A 24,849-nucleotide genomic window follows, 5' to 3' on the forward strand; every position below is an offset into this window, starting at 1 on the left:
CTAGACTAAAATCAATCGTCCATGACTACGCACATCCTACAATACCCAAATGGCCTTGCTGAAAGTACGACACACTACGCCTATTCATTATACAACTGCGCCGTTAAAATCCTGTGAGAGACTACTAGATATATATCATTGACTATTAGCTATAGCTGAATCAATTGGAAGACATCTTAGTTTATGAACAATTTATTATACGAGTATAGATAGTGTTAAGGACAAATCGATCCCTAAGCTACGTATAATAACAAATCTAATAGGTTACAAATAGAAAATTTGACAACGCGTTGTTAGTTCGATAACTAACTGCAACAACCCGTTGCAATTATTAGCTCAAAATGTGACTATTCTAAAGCATTCCGACATAAACGTGGACTTGACGGCTATTGCAACACATCAATAATATAATCATCCATTTGAAAAGCACAAATTGCAGAAACAGTTGATTACTACCTAGTTGAGTCTCAAGATACATTCAATGAAATAAAAACAAAGGAAATTGGTGCTAGACTAATTCCATTTTCTTCCATGAAAATGAAAACGGCAGCGGTTAAATAGTGCAAGACCAAAGGGACCATAGTCGAACAATGGATGACTTTAGATCTTCAAAAATACCCCCTGTACGTCGAGCTACTTATAAATATTTAAACTGCGATGACTAATTTGCTAACAAAACTATCACCATTTTCAACAATTAATTTGAATGCTAATGTCATGCATACAAAATAAATTCCATCGTCATATCAACATTCATAACAGCAAACATTTATCCTTTGGATTCATGGGAGAATTTGCTTGGCAATCAAATACATCAGCAAATTCATGAAGATTAGATAACGAACCAATAACCCTGGACAAAAAATTAGAAATCGATAAGCTACAATATCAAATGTGGACTAATGCCTTGGATAGAAAATTTTTAAATTAACGAATAAGCTATCTATCAACCTGAAAACATTGGGGCTATGCAATTCAGTCATCTCGAAGTTTAGCAAATAGTTTAGCAACGATGTCCTGCACATACTCTGTAAAATGAATTCGTTAAATAAAACTGAAAACAACAGCAATGGTTAAAATGTCGATGCTCGTTACAAATACTAGTCAGAAAATAATATTATCGTATGTATCAGCACAGACAATATGCCATAGCCACTTCTAAGTCAACGTTCCATGCAAGAATAGTCTAAGCTAAATGGCTTATACTAGTATAAATTATTTCACGTTATAAAATTAAACTCCATTCTAGAACTGCGTAGAACGGTAATGACACATGTGCTAGACTCAATCTAAAACTGTACTAAATAAAATCCATAAAAATATATTCTTATTTCAGTGTTCATCTACATATTCAAAAATACAGGATTACTGCTTCAATGCCATTGAACTGTGATCAGATGAATATAACCTATTCCACATTAAATTTCATTCATTCATGCACCGAAAAACGTAATGTAATCACAAATAGCATAAGCTAAAACAAATATCATAAATGTTATCATGACTAAATTAATCTTGCATACGCGTAATAGAGATATAGACAAGCTATTTTCTGATCAATCACATTAAAGCAAAATACTTTTGCAACCAACCTGAGCGTAATGTATGAAGAATAACTGTTTCCTTGTGAAATCATTTTTCTCTGCATTTCCACAAGGTGAATTTTCAGCTTGATTTAAATTGATTTCATAGGCCTAAGTAATTTATTTTGCAGCAAAACCTTCAAATTACATAAAACATTAAATTAATTAGCTAAACTGCCACATGCAACTCACCTTGTAGGCTAGCTTTAAACCTTCAGAATCGGCTATATTTTCAGACACAGTCAAATTACCATTCATCTAGACAACAAATACATATTGTCAAGAAGAAAGATTGTTAGCACAATAAGAAAAACATTCATTAATTAATTATGCAAGAATAGAATATCAATAAATATATAGCAAATAAAGCCGTGAAATGGATCTGATAAGAATAAAAATGATCCCAATCAAACTCACATGTTTCTCATCTAATTTATATGATGAATATTGATTAGCAAAGCACTGGATTCTACTGATATAGTTCTTTAAAATATCATTGTCTAGCCATGTCATGATATTGCCATATCGATCATGCTTAATACCTACGATACCAAAAAATGATGACAAAGAAAGAAAAGTTAATGTACTAATGGCTAATAGCGTCCTCTACAGCAAGCAAAAACTCTATATTAACTATACTAGTCACATTATAAACTAATTCTTGAAAGCTAATGCCAAACCTGTAGGATCCAATGAGTGCATAAGTTCATGACCTATTATAGTTCCTAATGCAGCATAGTTAGCAGCGCTACTTGTATAAGAAAAAGTCAAGGTTCGATCAGTTCAGAGGGCTCGTCATCAATAGAATATATAGTGTAAGATAGACGCATATATCGACACTTCGATCAAAATTAAGTGATCTACTAACTTTGAATATAAAAGACTAAATATGGGCTTTTGCAATAGTCCAAGAGGAACAGCTGCCATAAATAACAAGAGTGTGTATTTCAAAAAGACTAACATTTATCATTAAATCGTTGAGTTTAGCTCAAATTAAACTAGAAACTTACCTATCGAATTCCAGGCACGATAATACAAAGCATTATTTGAGTCGATATTGATTAACCACCTTGAATTAATCATGTAGCAACAAATAGAAGACTGTTACTATGACTAAAATCCATATGCTAACATTTTCTATAAATTTTAATTTTCATGTTATTTTTTAATCCTCTTACAACGCTCAATTTATGATTAGTTTACCTCCGTCCTATTTCGGTTGGTTTTGCGATGGTTGAAAGCTTGGCTTTAAAATTAAACGCCTTTACATTCATTATATTTTCAAAGAAACAATCCTGCTTTACCCTAACCTGTAAATATTGTGATAAATAGCAAAGCTATCAAAATCGTCATGTTCAGTACATATAGTATGTTGAAAAATGAAAGTAAAACAATAAAACATCGCAAAACCGCTATATCATATTTTCCAGCTATTTCCACTCTATCCGAGCAGATCATGAATCATCAAATACTACAATGTCGTTATATACTCGTGTATCTGCAATAAATCTTAATTTATATAGAATGGAAAATAGTCATGATACTGATGTGAGATAGTATTCCACCCTGTCAACTTCCATTGCTTTATAGTTGCAATTGAATGAATATTAAACTCGTATCCAAAATAGCTTAATTACATATAGCATTCATAGTCATACATCGTATGTCCTATTCTACGGTCTAACGTTGATAGTTTAGATCTAGTAGGTATAAAGGACAATGAATTTAAGCCAACCCATATTTTCTCTATCTTACATAAGCAAAAGCTAAGGTCTAAAGGCAAGAGATATAACTACGAGTACATTGGATAATAAATTCGACTAATTATAGATTTAAGAAAATATAAGCATCTCCACACTTTCGGAAAAACTCAAGGTTTAGCTAACTAGACTTCAGCTAATTTTATTATACTCTATGGAATCTATCCCATATATCATTTTTACTATGGCCATATATATCAAATTCATTTGTGATAGACTCCGCCATAATTAATGATATTCTAAATAAAGGTATACAAAAACAAATACTCCAAAGTATCGCTATATTATCTAAATCTCAATAGATTAACAAACTACATCGCAGTTGATTATAAAAGCCGCCTTTTATTATGGTTGTCTTAATTCACCTATTCCCGTCCAACCCCTTATTTAATATTTTAATCAAATGCTAATATAAGCCCAGATACTTCGATGACAGGTAGATACAAACCATCACTGTCACATTATGGTATTGATTTATTCTGATGAAAAACATAATTGCTCGAAAACCTTAACTTAAATTATCTTGCGTTCTATTTCCTATTGCGCAATTTACATATTATATACCTCCGAATATTGATTTAATAGCCCAGTGTCATTAAGTATCCATTCAGGAAATCCAATCATAGACGAAATACCATGAATCTGAGAAAGTAGAATAGAAGACAATCATAACGTGCAATCTCACCAATCGTATAAAAATTACGCAACCAAAGATGCTAATATGGTTAGGACAATGATACTGTAATATCTTAAGTATCGGAAATCATTCTACAGTCGTTATCATCTAATCACCCAAACTTAACTATCTATATCCTGATGCTTTCATTCACTTTCTCATGCACGACACTATTAGGATTTAAAACTCACTTATCAGTCAATTTGTATACAACAAAACGTTAAGCTCAACAATGTCACAAATAGGGGAGAAAGAAAGTTATTAAGTTATTTTATCTAAAATTTGAGCAACCAATTGAAATAAAATCTATTAAAGCATTAGCAAGGATTTTCTGATCGTTATTTAAGAAATAGTTTGCCTTAAAAGATATTAAGAGCTAATATATTATACAGGTGAACTAAAAACAAATGCTTGCTAATGAATATCACTTGCATTTTTGTAAATAATGTAAATAATGTAAAAAATGTAGCCATTTAACCTATTGACGTTTAGACGATAGTTTATATTACTTCTTAATTATTAATTACAATTCAATAATGCATCTAGACAGCAGTTATTCGGATAGGTTTATGATAATAACATGTAAAGGATTGTGAAAGTTAAAATGAGTGAAATAAACTCGAATCCACTGAACTCTAAAATTGTTAAGGTCTCCTCTATCTAGTGTACACTACACATCCAGACATCATTTTATTGATTTTATAGCCACTCGATCACGTCATTAAACCCCTTATAATACGGCACAACTCTACCTTGGTAAGCATTTCCCCTTTAAGTCTGGCACCCAACCAATGAGATTCTTCGACTTTGGATAAGAGAAGGGTCTTAATTTCGTTAACTATTTTTTCAACCTTGTCAAATAAGAAAATTTAATATCCAGAGTGATACCGTATTTATCCAATATTAATCCCAATACATTTTCGGAATTTACAACACCAACAGCCTTAGTTATGTCAATAAATAAGCTTAAGAGCTAATATCACCATTTCTTCTTACCATTTTAATTTTTTCCAGCTTAACTTGATTTGCTTGAACAAAGAGTGAACTAGTAATAACCCCAAAATTCTCATCAGACCACTTTATACACATTTTCCATCGTGGCTGGATGGACTTAGGGTAGCCATTAATTGCTGTAGTAAAATCATCTTTTAATTTTACTAATGGTGTAGATAAGTAAGGAATAAAAGATGATATCGAACGCCAGACGACAAAGTTGGAAAAGACACTGTATTAAAGAATTAAATTATTCAATAATAGAATCGCTTCGAAGACTTATACGACTGTAAAGTAGTAAGATGTCTATATATACTATATATATATACTCGTTACATAGACTAATACATAATATAAATTTAACAATGACACATTAATCTGCATTCAACATGTTAATGATGTATGAGAAGTATCCTGAAGGGATTATAAAACTTGACTTTGCACTGCACATTATATGGGCATATAGTCATTTCTTACTGTTTGTCTATTGCTTCAATTAGTTTGCACATATTTCTAAAATAATCTTCGTTATATATTTCAACTTCAAGGTGAGAAGCAATTTTTATTTGTGCAATACTTTCTAATACTTCAATCCAGTTTACCTAGATCGTAATCATGAATGAAACATAGGTAATATCAATTTCTTAAATATTTAATCATCCTGGCTAATTTCTTAAAAACCGCAATCGCTCTTAAAATAGTTCATTGGATTATGCTTTAATGCTTTAAATCGTATTTTTAGTCAAATAAGTATTTGGTATATGAAATTGTAGTTACCTTGCTACATAATTCTTTCTGAATTTTAATAATTGGAATACGTTGAATCTTTTTCTTTTCATTGTTCATTAACTACGAAAATAGGAAGCTAAAGCTATAAAATCATCGCAAGATCTATCCGTTCGAGCACAATTTAGTACAGGCAATACCTAGCCACTAAATATATATTCCTAAGTACTATGTATCTGCTGAATACTTGATTTAAAAAAATATCCAACATACAGTATATGAGTAAATTACATACATTTACGGCAATAATCATAATATAGGTGTAAGATCGATCTTAAAATAATTGATGAGCTGTATGTAGTTATGCATCAGTGATAGGAATTTTTTTCTTTTCGAGTTTCCACTGTTATATATAATAATCTATGTTGTACAACTGGGTTCGATCAAAAGCAGATGTTCTAGAATTTTTTATATAAAATCTAGTAATTCTCAGCCGTCAATATAGCTACAGGAAGGAAACAATCAATCAATCACTGTGCTGTTATTTTTTGCAACGTGGAAATAAAAAGAATCATCTAAAATATGAGGTTGAAAACTGTGATCATAATCAAAACAATATAGTACTGTTCATCGATATAGAAATGATAAAAACAGAAAATTACTGCACATCCTCAATTTTTGCATTTCATTGTCTTTAAATTAAAATTGTAGGAATTGCTTATGGCTTGGTCCTGGTAAATAGCAACTGCGTAACATACGCGTATATTACTAGCCAACCGACAAATAAACTAATTCAGACGCATCTGTTGTATTTGGCCAAGTACTAGAAATTATTTAATTACATTAATTATTTTGATAATGAGGAATTTTAACTGCAGTAAATATCTATTTGATGTTTCTTCTCTATCTTAACCCAATAATACCATTTATTTCAAATGATGATCTATTTAGACATTTGCATAGATCTTTCTTTAAGACTAAGTCAACGCTCTCCATGAGGAGAATTGCCTTAAGGATAATTTAGAATAATACACCGTTAGTATAAAAGGTATCATGATGAATTTTTTTCTGTTTTAAAATTTTAATGTTAGTCTAATAAGTCCATATTTCAGCACTATATTTAATAAAATAAAATTTAATAGAATCTTTCGTCTTTACAAACAAAACTAGGTTACATAAATGTGTGTGTGACGTAGTGCTTATAATTATATTTTTGAAATAGAATAACAATATGTTGAATTAAAATTAGTATCAGCTTACGTACAATACTAGTTGAAAAAGAATCAATAATGTATTTGTAAGTAATACCATCCATCAATTGTTGAAAAAAAAATGCCAATTTATGTAGCTATAAAAGAGCAAACCAAAGATTTTATATCACTGACATTGTTTTAGCTGAATTTTTTTGATAATGTCAAGTTGAAATAGAACCAATTTCTGCTTTTCTGATGTAATTTACTTCAAAATAACAATTATTTTAAGGGCTTTTAACGAAACTAGAGGCTCTAAGATGGATATATTTCTGTTAAAAATATCTCATCCAAGTGCAATAGCAATAAAAATTAGATTAATTCTCTGTTGAGATACAATTCTACTACTGAATAGATTGTCCGTAATAGAAAAGAATTTAGCAGACTCAATGAAATAGGTACCATGGTATTGCAACAAATACAGTAAATTGATCAAGTAAATACTAGTTTTTGAAACGAATATTTGTCTTACTAGGATACTAAAATATTCATTGAACTTAATGAAGAAAACATTATTGAAAGTATTAATTGTCAATATTTAGATTCATTATAATCATCACCAAAAATGCGTTCCTTAACGTTAAGAAGACTTATAGTAGTTACTAAATGCTGATAAAAAAAATTATATTAAATAATATATTGCGACTAAAATTATTACTTCTAACCTAGGTTAAACCAAATTAAAACTAAATACATTACTCTCTATCCCACTTAGAAATTATGACCATTACAAACTACCTTCATACAGGTCAATTTTTGCCGGATGAACCCTTCAAATTTATTTATATATAGTATTGTAACATCAGAGGTAATTCTTTATTTTACCCATGACTGTCAATCAGTTCAGTTTTCCCTTAAGGATTATCGAATTCATTCTTCTGAATCAAATTGTCGATGCTTAAAAATTTGGACTTACTTTCACAATAGTCTGCTCAATTTGGATGATATCATCTAGATCCATTAAAGATATCGATGTATGCCAAGTAGACTGTAAATGCTGCCAAACCTGTCTTAGGTAATTGCGATAGACTTGTATCTTGCCGGGGTCATCGTAGTATGTTAAATTGAAAAATTCTAATTTCGGTGGATGGATCTAAATAAGATAGTAGACATAGTAGACAAAGAAATGAACAATAAGCATCCTGTTTATTTCTAATAGAAAGACTAAATTATCATGCGGTAAGTGATACAAAACAAGACGTTTTAGTTTCAATTTTAAATTCAAGCCTTTCGCCTAAATTGAATACTTCAATCTTCTAATGAAATTAGTCATATGTTTATACATAAATCACGTAAATGAATTGTAGTGTATCTGTAGCAGAATGAGCTTGAATCAAATCTAAATTTATCGACAAGCCTGATTCTGCCATAATAATTGAACGAATAAAATATAGATAGATTGACTTCGCAATCGTACTATCCGTAGCAGAATCAGCTTAAATCAAATCCATATTTATCTACAAGCTTGATTTTATCATAATAATTAAACGAATAAGATAAATTTCTATCGATGTGGCAATCATACTTGTAAAATTTCTCTTGAGGAATTTCGACCATCAGTATGAATAACAAATTGAAATAAAGTCGGCACATTCCACTTCATAGACAACGTTAAGATTCGATGAAAATGTTTCGTAGGAGATTGTTTCTTGACATGAGATCCATGTTTGGATAGGGTGCTATTAATTCCGTGGCGATGGTTATGTGGAAGCAATTGCTGTATTAAGTCTAACAGAGGCCACGAATCCATTCTGTCAATTGTGGTTAAATTTATACAAGAATCATAAAACTGTCTCAATTTATACAGGGAAATATTTTTGGTAGGATGGCTACAATTAGCTTTACTACTGTTCAATTTCTCTTCAGTTAAGTTTAAAATTGATTGTTGAACGAGGAGAAAATTTCCCTTTAAGATTTCATCGAATGGACTCCAATGCGTATAATTCTGTAGTAAACGATTATTTTCTATATAGCGATCACATGCATATCGATAGAAATTTTCACAAGGATTAACCGATAAATTTAATGTTGCTGTTATATTATGTATCTTGTTTTGACCATCGATTTGAGTGGAATTACAATCTGTCGATGTATGTTTTCGTTGGTACTTTACTACGGTCATATAAATTGTTACAATCACAATCATGAATATAATAATAATCAGAAGAATTGATATTACGACAGCCCAGCAATCAATTTCACTTTCATCACCGCAACCGCTGCGAGTCTTTATAGTTTGATTTCCTCGACCAGAATTGTTTTGTAGTAGTCTATTTGTAGAATAAACCAGTCTAGATTTAGTAATATAATGTGATAACATTTCTGTTACATTAACAGTAACCACTCTTTCGGGTTAGCTAATCCTCTCAATTTATTACATAAATAAGTTGTATTGAACACGTTCTGTTACAAAAAAGGCATTGAAATTTCTGAAAGTATATCATTTAAAGCTTCTAATTTAGTCAAAATAGTTACCGATACTTCCATCGAGGACTTTTTTGCATACGATAACGACGAAAAGCATTCATAGTGAATCAATATTAGCGAATACCATGTAACATTAGCTGATTGAAGATTACTGTATGCTATTACAATTTTTGACCCCACAATTCAAAAGCAGAGTGAGCATAAGGTAGAGGCTTTTATAAGGCGATCTGCGATGACTTTGGATGCAATAATAGACTGACCAAGTCTGCAACTAATTATAAACATGATTAATATTCATAATGTCATTAAATGTAACAGTCGCTTTAACTATGTATTTTCATTCACGAACAAAGATATCATAGTCAGGCCACATTATAAATTTATTAAAATATGAAAGGAAGAACAATAGCTTAGAATATAAGTTAGATGAAAGATAAATTTAAGAATGGATCATTTTAAACGACCAAGATAAGTAAGTATAATCAGCGTTATGATCATTAAGAGGGTCTTGAATAGAGTGACTGCGTTACTTCATATACATTCCCTTGGGGAAGGATACTGTAATTTATTGCACCCTACAAGGAATGCATATTTATTTACAAAAAAAGAAAAGGTAACCGACGATATAATGGTATGTCTACTGTGATCTTAAACAGAAATTTAGAATCATCAGGGACTTGGATCGATTGGTAAAAAGTAGCTAAGGGTATTGATTAAGACGGTTTACCATTGCTACCACTTTGCTGGAAGTTTAATGAAAGATAGCTTCACGAGCATATGAGGAAAGGTATCCAGCTAAACAAGGAAGACTCTAGTTCTAATATTAAAATTATGCTAAAATCAGTCAATCGATGCTGAGGATAGTGGACTTATTATAGAAATATTATCCATCAAATGTAAAATGTGGATCATATTCGATGAATTTTATGTTCTTCACCTCTGATAAAATCTTTTGTCTTAAATGTTAACCATTTTAATTATAAAAGAGAATAAAAAAATTTCTGGTATTGTCTGACACTAATTCTTTGGCTCATTAATAATTTAAGACCATGAATGAAAGTGATCCCCTTGAATTTTCTATCAGATTATGAATTATTTATATAACGCAAACATAACTAAACACCTATTACACCTAGCTGAAATGTAAGATTAAATGAAAATCATATTCTAACGGAACGATATGTTAATTATAATCTTAGCTTACAAAACTATTAACAATATATTGACATATTAAGTGCCATAACTGATTGATTTATTGACATTAAAATATTATTTATTCTCATCTATAGACAATAGTTTCGATGCAATAGATAGCCAGCAACAAATGCTTGGAAAAAAGAACAGATGCTACTGTTTAATATTTTTATGATTGCTAAGTAGAATCTACGGCTTCATTCGACTGCTAGTCTGAAATACTGATCAAACTACAGTATTAAAAATTAACTTGCGAAGCTAGTTCTGTAATATCTTCATCTTAGTATAGGTAGTGATAATGAGGAGAAGAAAATCTACTCGTCATTAGCTACACATTTCACTATGGAGCAAACTGAAAAATTAATCTATAGAATAATATAAAATTAAAAATGCTGGCATTATGAATGGCATAATGTACCGTACCCTATGAAATTAGATCGATAAGCTTTCACCATAAATTGTCTAACTTTAATCTCTTTTCTATTAATAGATGGACTATAGTTTATAGGGTAGCAAATTTTAGCATTATAATTAATGGATTGAGTATGTATGATGATAGTTTTATCCGATGTTATTATTAATTATCTAGTAAGTAGTTTAAGTTTACTGTAAATTCTCAACTTCAATGTAAGTAAACTTAAAAGCTAAATTAATGTCGGCAGGTTCTGGAAAAGTAGAAATTTACTGGAAAGAGCGCATTAGAGGGCATAAATTGTATTGGAAATCCTGAATATCTAATATCTTGACATTAGCGGTAGTTGGAGCATAAAAGTGAATAATTCCCTACCTATCTGAGTCAGATCTACAACAAAATAAATATAACCCTATTGCTACTAAGGACAGTAGATTACTTGGCATATTGAAAGATATCACTCGCGTTGATTTTCTCTCTTGCTCAATATTAGTATATTTTTAATATTAAAATGAAAGGAAGCCAACGAAATTTTAAATAAATTTTAATTGGTGATGTAATTAAAGTTTACTGATCTCCATGATACACTCATTACTTGATAGGAGAAACGACTAAAGCGACTTTAAAGTTGAGACTAGGGACGTACCTTATTTATATAGTTTAAAGCCACACTTAACTTAACCAACTTCGGTCTTTGCATCTCGGCTATTGATAGATAAATTTCATTGCCAGAAAGCTCTAATTACTTATTATTTTTAGACTACTGCCTCGATCTCTGGAATAAATTTGGCTTGAACTTTCTTCTTCATAGTATCTAGATTTGCTAGCTTTCGCTTAATGTACAAGATCCGACATAGCTAGCATGTGAATTGACGATATTTTATTATCTCACTACTATTACTAAAATATCGAGTTTTACAGTTTCACTTGAAATTACTTGAATTCAGCGACCTAATTAACTCTGATTTTCAGTCTTTATAGATATACGCGATATCCGAATTAATATTATACTATGGACCAAGGATTTCATCATAAAGTAGTAATACACTAGTCCTAGAATGTTTTCTAATCATGAAATTTATTCACTTAAATTTTTTCTTATGCAACCGGCAGAAGTGAGAATAAATCTTAATACTGCGCTGCTCAAATAGAGCAGCACATGGGATGATATTTTAGCCTTAATGTCTTAATGTTGATTTGCGTAAGCTAATATCGAATTAGTCTCCTAATACTCTTTACTTAGTATAACTGCTACGTTTATAGTAAACGATGAGATATCAATCAGGCATCATCGTATTAGATTTCGGTGCATAATACTATATAAAAGTGCTACTGTTAATTTGGCTCATAAGAAATTGGTTCTAAAAGTCTAGTAGTCTACGTAACAAATAGTATTCCATTATACCATATGCTATCATTACATGGAAAAGACCCGTACAAATAATTACACCGGTAAATTGGTTTGAAATACTGTAAATTATGGAAACATGAGGGTAAAGTTTACATAATCAAAAGCAACTTTTGTCTATTGGGTAATAACCTTCTATATTAGATAATCTAATCTAATGCACCCGAGTGTATATAAAGTAGGAAAAGATAGTGATTGTCTACTAATTATAACAATAACATCAGATACACTTTTGTTGGAAATTTATGCACGCATGGTTACATATTGGCAATCAAACGATCATTTCTATCTGCTTAATACAAGGATTGGATAATTAACAAACTTTTGAGGAAAAGTCAAGTACTTTGGCGAACAAATAGAATAACCATATGAATTACTATACTTACGTATTTAAAGCTATAATTGAATTTTTTATATAAATTAATCTTAACTGTTAATAGAGTCGCGATCTAATATATACCGTGTAATTAGCTGTAAGCAAGTATGTCAGATATGGCCTGTAATAATCTCGTATGTACAGCTGAAGATCATTTATGTTCTAGAGGGTAAGCAATTTCAAAATAGAAGTGATTTAAGAATATAGCACAGCATTTTTACAGTACTTAATACAATGTATGATTATAGATTACTATCACAACTAACGTCGAAGATGGTAATTGGACATCAAGTGAAAAAGCTTCATTTGTTGTAATTTGAAGTTGTGCAAGACTCAATCATAGAGAACTAAATTTTGTTACTATCGTTAGCCAGTTTGTTATATGAAGCTGAAAAAATATGAAGAGTAATTACCGGATCTTTTTCGTCATTTCTTATTTTTTGACTATAAAAATAATGCAAGCATAAGTAGATGTCTCATCCAAAAATTTATTGAAAATTTCTGCAAAGTCATGTAGTTAAGCAGTCCCAAAATATTGTTTCAACAATTAACGCTTTCTGTATGGTTCTTTCCCATTAACCGTTTCTGCTCTAATCTTGAACTGTCCCCGTTGAAAATTTGTCTTTTCAATGTGTCATAAGAATATAATCATCGTAGTAGCAAGCCAGCAATCTCGAGATTATTATACAGCAAAGTCGATTTAAATACAGTTTAAAGGTAGAATAATAATAGTCCAGCGTATAGGCTATGTCGATACGAAACACTGCTAAGTGCATTATAATAAATTTGTTTCATATGTAGCCAGGATAATAATTTCATATGTGACGAAGATTCAGAGTGTATTTTATTCTTAATTCTCTTTCCAACTTATGTACATCAATTTGCAAATTTCAATATGGAGTGTTCTCAAATTAAAAATTTATTGAATTATCAAATTCAAAATAGTATCATCTTTGGGATCATTAAACTAAAGTAAACTAGCTAGATATAAAGTTAAATAACCACTAAATTTTTGTTATGAAAAAATTCCGTAAATGTTTTTAGGTTATAACGTTGATCAAACAAAATGCAATCAAATTCTCCACTAGTGTTTATGCAAGTTTGCGCTCTGATGTTTTTTACAGATTGCGATTTCAAACGTGGCGGAGATTGCTTAATAATTTCAACATGGTAACTTTTCTATAGACTTAGTACTTTTAACCGCTATACAACGTAAAGCAGCCTTACCGTTTCGTAGCCACTAGCAGACCAATTTTCTTGAGTGATATGAATACCCTGTTACTTTTACGTAGAGAAAAGCCCTGCTAAGTATTTAGTAATGTTTCCGATGGAAGAACAAGAAATGCCAAAAGTCATTCATTTCTTACCCGCAATAAACAGCTATGTTGTCATTTCTCGTTAATTCAACGTCGTATTACTAACTAGTATATGCATAATATTGTTATACTGAATATTTTCAATCAAACAATTTCATGAGAAAAAGTATTAAAACTAAAATAAACCGTCTCTTAGGCTAAAATAAAAGCCTTGAATAACGTATAATTACTTCCGTTTCTTATCTTTCATACATGACTTTGTATCAATCCTAATGTTATTTAAATGATGTTGCTTGGTATTGAATCAATCGTAATCAGTGGTATAATCTAGTTTACTGAATAATATTTTAGTTTATGTGCCTGTATGTATCGAACAAACAACTTCCGTTATGTATTCGTATTACAGAATGATATTTTAGTTTATCTAATATAATATATCAAATAACCGACCTCAGTCACAATTCTATAGACGTAATCGCTATTAATATTAGCACCCAATAACTTATTTAAGGTACAGAAAATAAGTTATTTGTTCACAATGGCCTAAAGCATAAACTTTGAGTCATAAAGCAGTACATGTATACATTTTAAAGCATAGCACTGCAGATAAAAAGGGATATTTTTATTGAATCTTAGTATTCAACTAGTAGAATGCTTGGTTTTAATATCGTAATAATCAACATGGCTTTACATTTATGCCTAAAATATTTACTGCTGGTAATTTGTTACCATGGATAATTTAAATTAGGCTATTGTGATCAACACTGGATGTATCTTTGCTATCAAAGGCGTAATATATTAAGTTCTTGATTTGCCACAACACATAATTATTATCGTATTATTGACAAGATCCAGGTCATTCTGAAGATACTTTTCTTACTCCAACCTGATTAATAAAAGTAACTTTTTTGAGCTAGTCAATGTGGGCCAAAGATAACCCGTAAACTTAATTTGTACTGTACGTATATTGTCTATTCAGCATCTTTAAGAAAATATATTTTTTTAATATAATTTACTTACCTGTACACGGACATAACAGAGTATCACATGCCCACGCTTTGTACACATTATTGCGGTTAGAATTCTTACCTTTATTACTATTTCTTCGTTTTTATTTGCAAGATAAAATGCATGTTGATAATGAACTCCTAGCTTCTATAGTCTCAAAACTTTATTTATATAATATTTCATTGATTAAAGTGGGAAAACTTTAAGTTTCAATATTGTATTCTATTTTTATACCTATCTGTAAATACAAGTCGAATGATGTGTCTTAAAATTTTTAATTTAAAGTCCTACTTTATTATTTTCAAATATGGTTTTGCAATTACGTCGATAGTTTTTATTCGAAGTATCACAATTAAAGTAAGAAAGGTCAAGGTGAAATTAGACTATAAAGCTATACTGTAAATCAGCAGATATTGCGTCACTTTTTTATAGTTAGGCTTCTTAGACTATAATGAATGTAAGTAATACGAGTAATAACCAATTGACTGCTAAAAGTAGCTATAACCTCAATTTTAAGTACAAAGAATTTTTGATGATTAAATTCATTGAATTAGCCCCTTATTGCCGGGCTATTGGCTTTGAAACTACGCTGCCTGATATCGCCTTCGAGTAAAAAGATAGCGATTGAATGAGCGACACCGGAGGAATCATGATTGCAGTATCAAATCTCGCTATTTTTAAACAAAATGTCGATACAACAATTAAGTAACAATTATGAAAATCATATCACCTCACGGAAATTAAATATTTATAAGATGCTATAGAGTGAAGAATGAATTAAGCCATATCGATCGTTGAGCATTGTTGAAGCTCTATCTATTCTACTGGTCTAGTTAAGAAATAAGAAATACGAGAATTTTCACAGCAGCTGTAGCGGTCTATCTAACTGAAGGCGCGATATTTGATTTATTTTTGATATAGCAAAGGTCAGCATGATCACCGTGCTGAAGCTAGACTAATATTGCGTTATTACACCTTTGAGTGAGATGATATGCATTAAAATAATCAATAGGCTTCATCAGGAGCTGATCATTTTAGCCCAAATCAAGGGATGCTTAAATCGGTTTAAAAAGTACGATTGATCTATTGATCGAATTAGAACGAAACGTAGATCATAAATGTATTCCATGTATTCGTATGTAATCCATCTGTTGTAGTTGAAAGATCTCGATCATATCGTACAAAATCGACGTCATAAAACTGTGTACGCTAGAAGATTATAATGTAGATCAAATTCAACCTTAGATCATCCAATGGTTCATTCATTGTAAACCTAGAACTGCAATACAGTCCATTTCGGTAGTTTTGCAATCTATCAATGAACTTCATAACTTTGTCAATGTCTGCAATGATTATTTAACTCGCGCCTGGTGGTAGATGTGGCCCCGAAATAACTCAATTACGCTAGTGGTTATTACACTGGCAATGAACAGAACATGACCCGACTTTGAAGTCATCTTATTAACTGCATAACCAATGTTGAAAGTGACTCTTAACAAGTAATTATCGAATAAAGCTTTGGAAGGACTTTACTTTAAATAAATAGTATCAGTTTGGTAGAATAGTCTGTTTTTGTCAGGCCACAAAGAATCCGTTATCAGCAAGAGCAATTGTGAACGATCCTATTTTCACGTCGGATTAGAATTCATGCATCACAATATTCTGTGAAGGAGTAGGATGATAAAAAAATCCTGTAATTTGCATCGATTACGTGAATCCTATTGATGGACCACTTTCTTCGATATTAGCTGAGCCTTTAAAATAGAGAGTACAATCGTAACAACCAGCTAGGAGATTCGGTGGGGGGGGGGGGAAGCTGAAGGTATGCAGGATGCCAGATAATTACAGTTTGTGGACGATTTGACAGTGGTATCATTGTTTGTTGTTTGCTATTGGTTGTTGAAAAAATCTTCCACTATTTTATGTGGCCGTTTAGTCAAGAAAATTTCTATCCATAACGTTAGCAGCATCCTCTATGTCAAGCCAGATTGCTAATCATAATTATATATACAAGAAATGATCTCTGTAATCACCTCTGACGAATAAACTATCTAGAATAGGGAATGCAATGGATCACTTATCTCGTATTGAACGCAATCCGAGTATGCCATCAATGAATGGATTTTAGTCAATTATTATTGCATAGAGAAGCAAGATAGACTTGATCAATTTCAATTTGTGAATCAGTAGAATATAGAGTATACTGTACATACAGTAAATAGACGAATGGATTTTAGTCAATCCTTATTGCATAGAGAAGCAAGATAGACTTGATCAATTTCAATTTGAGAATCAGTACAATATAGAGTGTACTGTGCATACAGTACAGTAAATAGACAAATGGATTTTAGTCAATTCTTATTGCATAGAGAAGTAAGATAGACTTGATCAATTTCAATTTGTGAATCAGTAGAATATAGAGTATACTGTGCATACAGTAAATAGACTCTTGGTCTTGATATACCCATTTTTAAAATGGTAGTTGATAGAACAATTTCAAGGTTGGCTAGCGTTTGCTATACGCTTGGCCGATATCCTTCAAATTGCAATAGGCTGTCAAGCAATCGGATATGGTCGACATTCTTCATAGTGTGTCTATGTTGCGGCCATTCCTTAGGCTGATTTTGTCCTTCAGATTGATGATTGCAGTCTTCGCCTTGGCCGTGACCAATCTTTGAAGGACAAAATCAGTCTTGGGAATGGCCGATTCCGTTCATGGACCGTGCCATATTCTACAGTAGACAGTACAACAAGCATGGAACATGTTCGGTATTATTGATTGATTTTCCTTCAGGCCGGTTTCAGCCAAAATAGGAGCATGCAATAGTTGCTTTCTATCCACTGATGTAGAAAATCGTTTGCACAGTTTTCAACACTTCAATATGAACTCAATCATCATTGGATGCTGTAAGGTGTTTGTGTGAGATCGATGCAAACTCTTCTTCTTCTTGTCCACTCAGACAGATCGTCCATTTTGTTTGGTTTTCCATGTTGTCTTCAATCGTCTGTAGTATCCTATTGAGAAGTGACAGTCGTCTTGGCGTCGATCCGTACGCTTACTCGTGGTACTGTACAGTGTACAGTACGACTAGCTCGTTGGTGGGAACAATTCTACACTGTACAGTACTGTACCATAGTGTACAGTGTACAGTACTACAGTTTACCGTACTGTACCGTAGTACAGTTTGGACTGTACTGTAAGCAGAAATGTCTGCGGGTTTCCCTATTCAGAAGTTTCGAATAGTGGCACACAGGTAAAACGCCAATCGAACAGGCAAATAAAGAGAAACTCTTTTCCTTAGTTAGCAACAAAGCAAGTGGAAAGTATTGTACACCGTCTAGTATAGTACACCCATGGACAGTACGGTGCCGTGGTAGGGTTTTTAGGCTGGGATGTCTGCGGGTTTCCCGAATCAGAATTGGGTATTGAAGGGACACACAAGGATACAAGCCCAATCGAACAGGTTAAGAGAAACTCTTTTGGTCACCGGCATAAGTAAGTTGTTTTGCAGGGAGAGGAAGGAAAAGAGAATGGGGGGGGGGGGTGATCCATTTTGGACACTACCATAGAAGTCGAGTACTGTACCGTATAGTACACGCTATATCTTGCAACTATACGCGTAGTACAGTACCGTATTGTAGTGAGTATTGTAGCGTAAAGGAGGCACCGGTGGGCAACATGTTGGGAATGAAAGAGAATTTGCAGTACCGCACACTGCGTGTTGGAAAAAGTAAAGTCACTGATCTGTCTTCTCTTTGCCAGTGTAGCCATTGCATTCCAAGGCCGCTGATAGTGACATCAATTTGACGAGCGAATGGCACTGGCGTACAGTACGAATCCAATGGACCGTCGCCGACTTGGAAATGACATCCAGTAGATTCCCATCATTGGTACAGTACATGCTGACGTCACAAACGCCATGACACCACAGTACGGTACGCCTGATTACCATTGGTACAATACCAATGGCAGACGACATGCCTGGGTACAATACCGTTCTTGACGGTCAAATCACAACCGCCTGGCGCGCTAACCCTGGTCTCATTCTTGTCTCCACGCCAACATAACTTACTATAGTCTACATGACGGTTTTCATGTGCAGAACCACTTGCAACCCCCCCCCCTAGACTCCAGGCTGTCCGTCTCACGTCGCCGTACAGACCGTACAATACAGTCATGAAGGAAAGTAAAAGAAAGCGTACCGTACTGTACTTTACCGTAACGTACTGTACCGTAACGTACTGTACCGTAACGGACCGTACCGTAACGGGCCTAAAGGAAAAAAGTATAAAAACATCACTAGGGCCCGGCAAGCGTTGCATTCAATTTCCGCAATACCTGGAGAAGGAGAGTTGGCCATTACCTGCAGTGGACTGAGCGCCTTTCCGTTTGGGGAAGTAAGTAGGATAGAGAGTAAATGTTGTTTTGAAGACCCGATGGAGCAGATTGCAAGGACGGTCATCAGCCTACGATAGCAAGTTGGTTGCATTTGCAAATGATACCAGACTCCTTGCTCACTGACTTGACCTTGCACTTTTGACTTTCACCTCAGTTGATCAACAATGACTGACGATCATCATGTTATGAGGATGATTATCATTCACTTCATCATGATTACTACGGTACTGCAACACTTTGGACAAGGAGATGAGTTGGTGTTTTCCACTAAATCATCTCTAAAACATCAACCATAACTCAATTGGACAGCGAGATACAAGGAGTGTACACTGTACACTCTATCCCCATGCAGTGTTAAGTACAGTACTCGTAATCGTGTTGGAGAGTGCACCACTTGACCATGACCGAGATAAAATGGTTATTTTGCAATCTTATCCTTCGTGGCCATTCCAATGGCATCAAACCAACAGTGGCAATAGTTGACGACGCAATAATGTCTTCTATTGTCATGTTGTAGTGGACTATTGCAGCATTCAGCTATTCATTAGCTTGACTCTGACATAACGTTAGTGCTTCCATTGTCTATCGTAAACTAATCATTAATTCATTCATCAATCACAATCATCCAAGTGGCTCGTAACATTTTCTCATCACTTGCGAACTACCACGCCAGTCATGATACAACATCCATTGCCATTCCCATGGTAGATCATGATAGAGTAGACGATTCTAGCTAGTAACGTGTCAATAGTTTAAATCGTAATAGCATCATAAGTACAATAGTCGAGTAGGTAGTGTTATTATTGTCAATCGTAGTCGATGCCACTATTTCACCATCACTTGCTAACGATGACTGGAGTCATGATACAACATCCATTGCCATTCCAATGGTAGGACATGATAGAGTAGACAATTCTAGTAACGTGTCAATAGTTTAGATCGTGATAGCATGATAAGTAGAATAGTCGAGTAGGTAGTGTTATTATTGTCAATCGTTGTGATCGATGTCACTATTTCACCTCTCAGCTATCAATATACTTGACTCTTGCCGATTCTACTTGCTTACTTCTTGGGTAGACCAATGATATCAGCTAGGCGGTGAACAACGCTTTGTCGTCATTGCTAGGCGAGAAGTAATGATACCATATACTCTATATGTATTCACTTAATAGACAGTTGTCGTGATGGCATCTAACCGTAGCCAACGCAGCAATGCTGGTAACCGAATGTCAAGGTTAATCGATGAAGAAGCAGAAGAGGACGAATTTTATGAAACTGCTTTCGGTGGATTCCAAGAAGAATCTGATGATGAAAAGTATGATACTGAGGAATCAGAGGAAGATGTTGCCGATTCCGACATTGATGCTAGTGAACACTCAGAACAAGAAGATGCTAGTAGTGACGATTCCCAACCACGAAAAAAACGCAAAAAGGTAAAAAAAACCTTATAGCATCTGTAATCATTTCCTGTATGCGTCTATCTTGACGCCAAGGAGATAATATTACTAACGGTAATGCATGTACAATTCATGATGATCGTTATCCATGGAATGATGGTAAAATAATGATACAATTTTATCTATCAATCATATTCAATTGGTACTGTGTGTCATCACCATTATAATTTATCGATCTCCAAATACTTCCAATAAAATGTAGATTGTCATTGCTGCTGTTGCGCGTGATAAAAACAACACAACCAAGGTCGGCCAGAAACGTGAACGCAAAGTCATCGCATCAACTAGTACGGTAGATACTGACGAAGGTACCAGTCGATCTGTACGAAAGTCAAAGCGTTCAGCAACCATGGTGCAAAGCCAAGAATTTCTAAAACGCATGAAAGATCGTGATGGCAAAGAAGTCAAACAATCTATTAAGAAATCACAAGATTCACGACCTTTAACTCAGAAGGAATTACTGGAAGAAGCTAAAGAAACAGAAAAAGCTAATCTTGCGTCTTTACGTGAATATCAAGAATCTGAGAAAGAAAAAAGGGCTACCAAAGTTATTCGAAGGAAACTACTTTATCCCTTCGTTCGGTATCAGTCCATCACTATGCCAGATGTGGATCTCCAACCGAATGGTGATCAGAATGACAATAATAACACACTACAGTCTGACCAGTCATTGAATGAGTCATCTAAAAATCATGTAGAAGTTACTGCAGATAGTCATGATCATAATTACAACAAGAAATCAATCAAGAAAGAGGAATACGTTATTCCTGTAACAACCAAAAAGTACTCTCGTAATTTTATCACATTTACCGATACCAGCAAATATCCTTCAACTTATTTCCCCGTTGCTACGTTATCGACCGAAGCAAAACCACCTATATGCCCAGTAACGAACCTACCTGCTCGTTATATCGACCCTGCAACCTTAATACCCTATGCTACATTGGATGCTTTCAAAATTATCCGTGAAGCGGCTCAATCATGTGCTAATACTATCAAGGAGGAAACGAAAGAGATACAACCTGTAATTGCTAGCTTACATACTGGCGCACAATAGCAACTTTGTTGCCCAGAATTGAATTAGAAACACTTTCTCCTTTCCGTTATACAAGATATCATAGCTTTATTGATGCCATATTATTACTCTTGTCAACAACCATAGTAGAAATAATAGTCATTGGCTTGAATCGTTAATTATCAACGAGGAAGTGGCACTGCTGTTCGCTTACGTTGTGAACTATGAAAATATCGAAATCTCAATTCAACTAGGTTCTATATTGTATTGATGATACTTAAGTTATTGTAATATACGTAATGTACAGTTATATGCTATACTTACATTACCAAGTCAGTTACAACACAAAGAGTACGTAGCTTAAACTAAGGAATCTTTTATTTTTCAATCAATCACTGCTTTGGTAATAGATTGCGAAAAGTTGATTCATTTTTCCTACATGTATGTTTGAAAGTTTGTTGACTGTATTGGTAAAGTAGTTATTAATATAGTTACAATCGAAGAATCATAATTGTACAATGCAACGTTGATAACCAAAGTCAAACGCTTGAATAATTAGTTGATGCGATGTACATTGTAATCGAACGCGAACGATATATTGACCTGTAAACTTGTGAATGAGTGCCTAATGTGTATCTCATTAGCTTCGATTACTATAGATGATAAAACAATAAAACATTTTTGGTTAATGATTAATACTTTTTAGAAATACTTTGCGACAGATGATGCTAAGCGAATTTCAGAATGTACTATATCCAAAATGTAATTGTTTGATATAAAGAGATAGCTTTGATCTGTAATTTATTGGATTATGCATAATAAATGAGATAGAAAGCTTCATAAATAGATTGCGTGTTTGCTGTTACCGGTATTTGATATTTGCTCCATCGATGTGGGATGAAGAAATAACTGTATAAAATAGTAGCATTTTACAATATTTGTTTTAATTATACTTAAAATGTTTTAAGCCAAATACTACCATACAATGAAAAATTGCCTCATTAAAACAATTCTATCGATTTCATATTGCTCATAAACAAATTTAATTATATGAATATCGAAATCATGAAGCCATGATATAGAACCTTATCCAGGATAGAATTGTAAAGTGGGAAAAATTTATTGGGGTTGTTCAAGAGATGGTTCAAGAGATTAATCCCATAATTCAATTGATCTATTTACACTACTCGTAATCCGATTCTTTGTTGCAACACGTTTTTGCGCCTCAATATACTGGATTGGCTATTACGAGTATCCTCCAAAATTAAATTATTATTTGTTATTATTTTCTCCTGCCGTCAGCTCGTTGTACATTCCATTCCTATAACTGGAATAGATATATTGGATCATCTATATTAAAATAAAAATAATTTACGCGTAGACGATGATTGTCGACTACCTAAATCGTTAGGAATTGTCCTACAAAATTATTTTTTCGAAAGAATGGATGCATTTATCACCAACAAAATTATCTTTTGCAATAACATCTGGGAGAGAACATTATTTCAAGATGCAAAGCTGTGGGAAGAGCAATGGCTTAGTAGGTGCATCGTATCTTATGCTATAAGAAGCAAAAGGGCCTTTATAGTGAGAAGGCGCTAATTGCAGCCCACGGGAACTTATTGCGTTTTACAATTGTAGCCCGTAACTTAATGCCTAATTTGTATAGCTCGATAAGGAAGCTCTGATAGCACTCCAAACATGAACGTTATATCTTTCAATTCAATAAGATGCGGCTACTGGTACCGTACTGAATCAAAATATTCTTAAATAAATATTATAAGATGCGCATTTAAGATCTTGCTATTTCATTATTATCTTTAAAGTTTCTCTGAAAGACAATTAATAAATCGATAGTCTACATACTGTAGATCTGGAATTATTATTTCTCTTAATGAGTTATCCTTTATGAGCAAGATTACAATGCCTTACACAGCAACAATATTAATACTAATATTGCGATACCTATGGTACATTGATTACTTAATCAAATAATCAAATTTACTGTTAGCAAACATGCAAAATACTAAAATTTAACTGATCAGGAAAATAAATGTTATAGCATCTTATGCACATTTATCATGGGCAAAAATTAGTGAGCTCATTCAAGTCTACGGTATGATTACATAATTTATTTATAAATTCGTCGACTGTTATAATTTAACTTAAGAAAAATGGAATAGTTTCAACTCAAACTACCCAAAGGTATGATATTAACACTAAAATGTGTAACATAGTCATCGTACGATCATTTACTTAATAAGAGGAGTATTATTATCAGAGAATATAAAAATGGAACTTTTAATTAGATAAAACAACGTGCCTTAAGACAATGAATCAGCATTGAATGATAGACGACGTACTTATAGAATACCAATATCCAGATTTAGTGATCTGCTAGTGGTTATAAAGGTGTAAGAAAGTTATATAATCTCAATTTACTTCTATAGGCACTACAGGATTACATGTGTTTAGATTGTATGCTCTTAGTTGTTTCCGTGATGATTATTATGTTGTCCATGAAATACATCAACAATTTATATTTCTATCTAGAAAGATTAGATCGCGATCCGTTGCAGTATTGACAGTTATATAACTCCATTATATTATGTAATAGACGATCACCATCGTTATTTGTTTCCGATCTTATCAACTATTTTAGATGAGAATTGCTTATTACATTTATATAATAAGAAGCTAATCGATTAGGAGAAGTTCATAACTAAATCGTTTTATATTCCATATAATGATTACATATTAGCAATACCATAACGAGCTTGCACGATTCTTCAAATCTAAGCTGCTATCGTATATGCGGCCAATGAATGGTCGCTAGGTTTTAAAATAGA

General features: G+C 32.9%; 2 protein-coding genes across 2 annotated transcripts; one reads left to right on the top strand and one right to left on the bottom strand.

Moving 5' to 3' along the window:
* Positions 1 to 753: 753 nt before the first annotated feature.
* Positions 754 to 9,308, bottom strand: TRIADDRAFT_55930 (uncharacterized protein; the record flags this gene model as incomplete). The annotated part of the gene is made up of 14 exons (XM_002112133.1): positions 754 to 853; positions 952 to 1,028; positions 1,593 to 1,694; positions 1,776 to 1,841; positions 2,001 to 2,125; positions 2,594 to 2,652; positions 2,787 to 2,893; positions 3,908 to 3,985; positions 4,772 to 4,870; positions 5,016 to 5,244; positions 5,490 to 5,614; positions 5,790 to 5,861; positions 7,905 to 8,081; positions 8,514 to 9,308. 14 exons carry the CDS (start codon positions 9,306 to 9,308, stop codon positions 754 to 756), a joined length of 2,211 nt encoding a protein of 736 aa, XP_002112169.1.
* Positions 9,309 to 18,522: 9,214 nt separating this feature from the next.
* On the top strand, positions 18,523 to 22,042 carry TRIADDRAFT_55931 (uncharacterized protein; the record flags this gene model as incomplete). Its single annotated transcript, XM_002111628.1, has 4 exons — positions 18,523 to 18,625; positions 19,409 to 19,527; positions 20,701 to 20,961; positions 21,188 to 22,042. The coding sequence occupies 4 exons, from the start codon at positions 18,523 to 18,525 to the stop codon at positions 22,040 to 22,042; spliced, it is 1,338 nt and encodes a 445-aa protein (XP_002111664.1).
* Between the last annotated feature and the right edge of the window lie 2,807 nt (positions 22,043 to 24,849).

Source organism: Trichoplax adhaerens, genomic scaffold (genome assembly GCF_000150275.1).
Source record: "Trichoplax adhaerens TRIADscaffold_4 genomic scaffold, whole genome shotgun sequence".
NCBI lineage: Eukaryota > Metazoa > Placozoa > Uniplacotomia > Trichoplacea > Trichoplacidae > Trichoplax > Trichoplax adhaerens.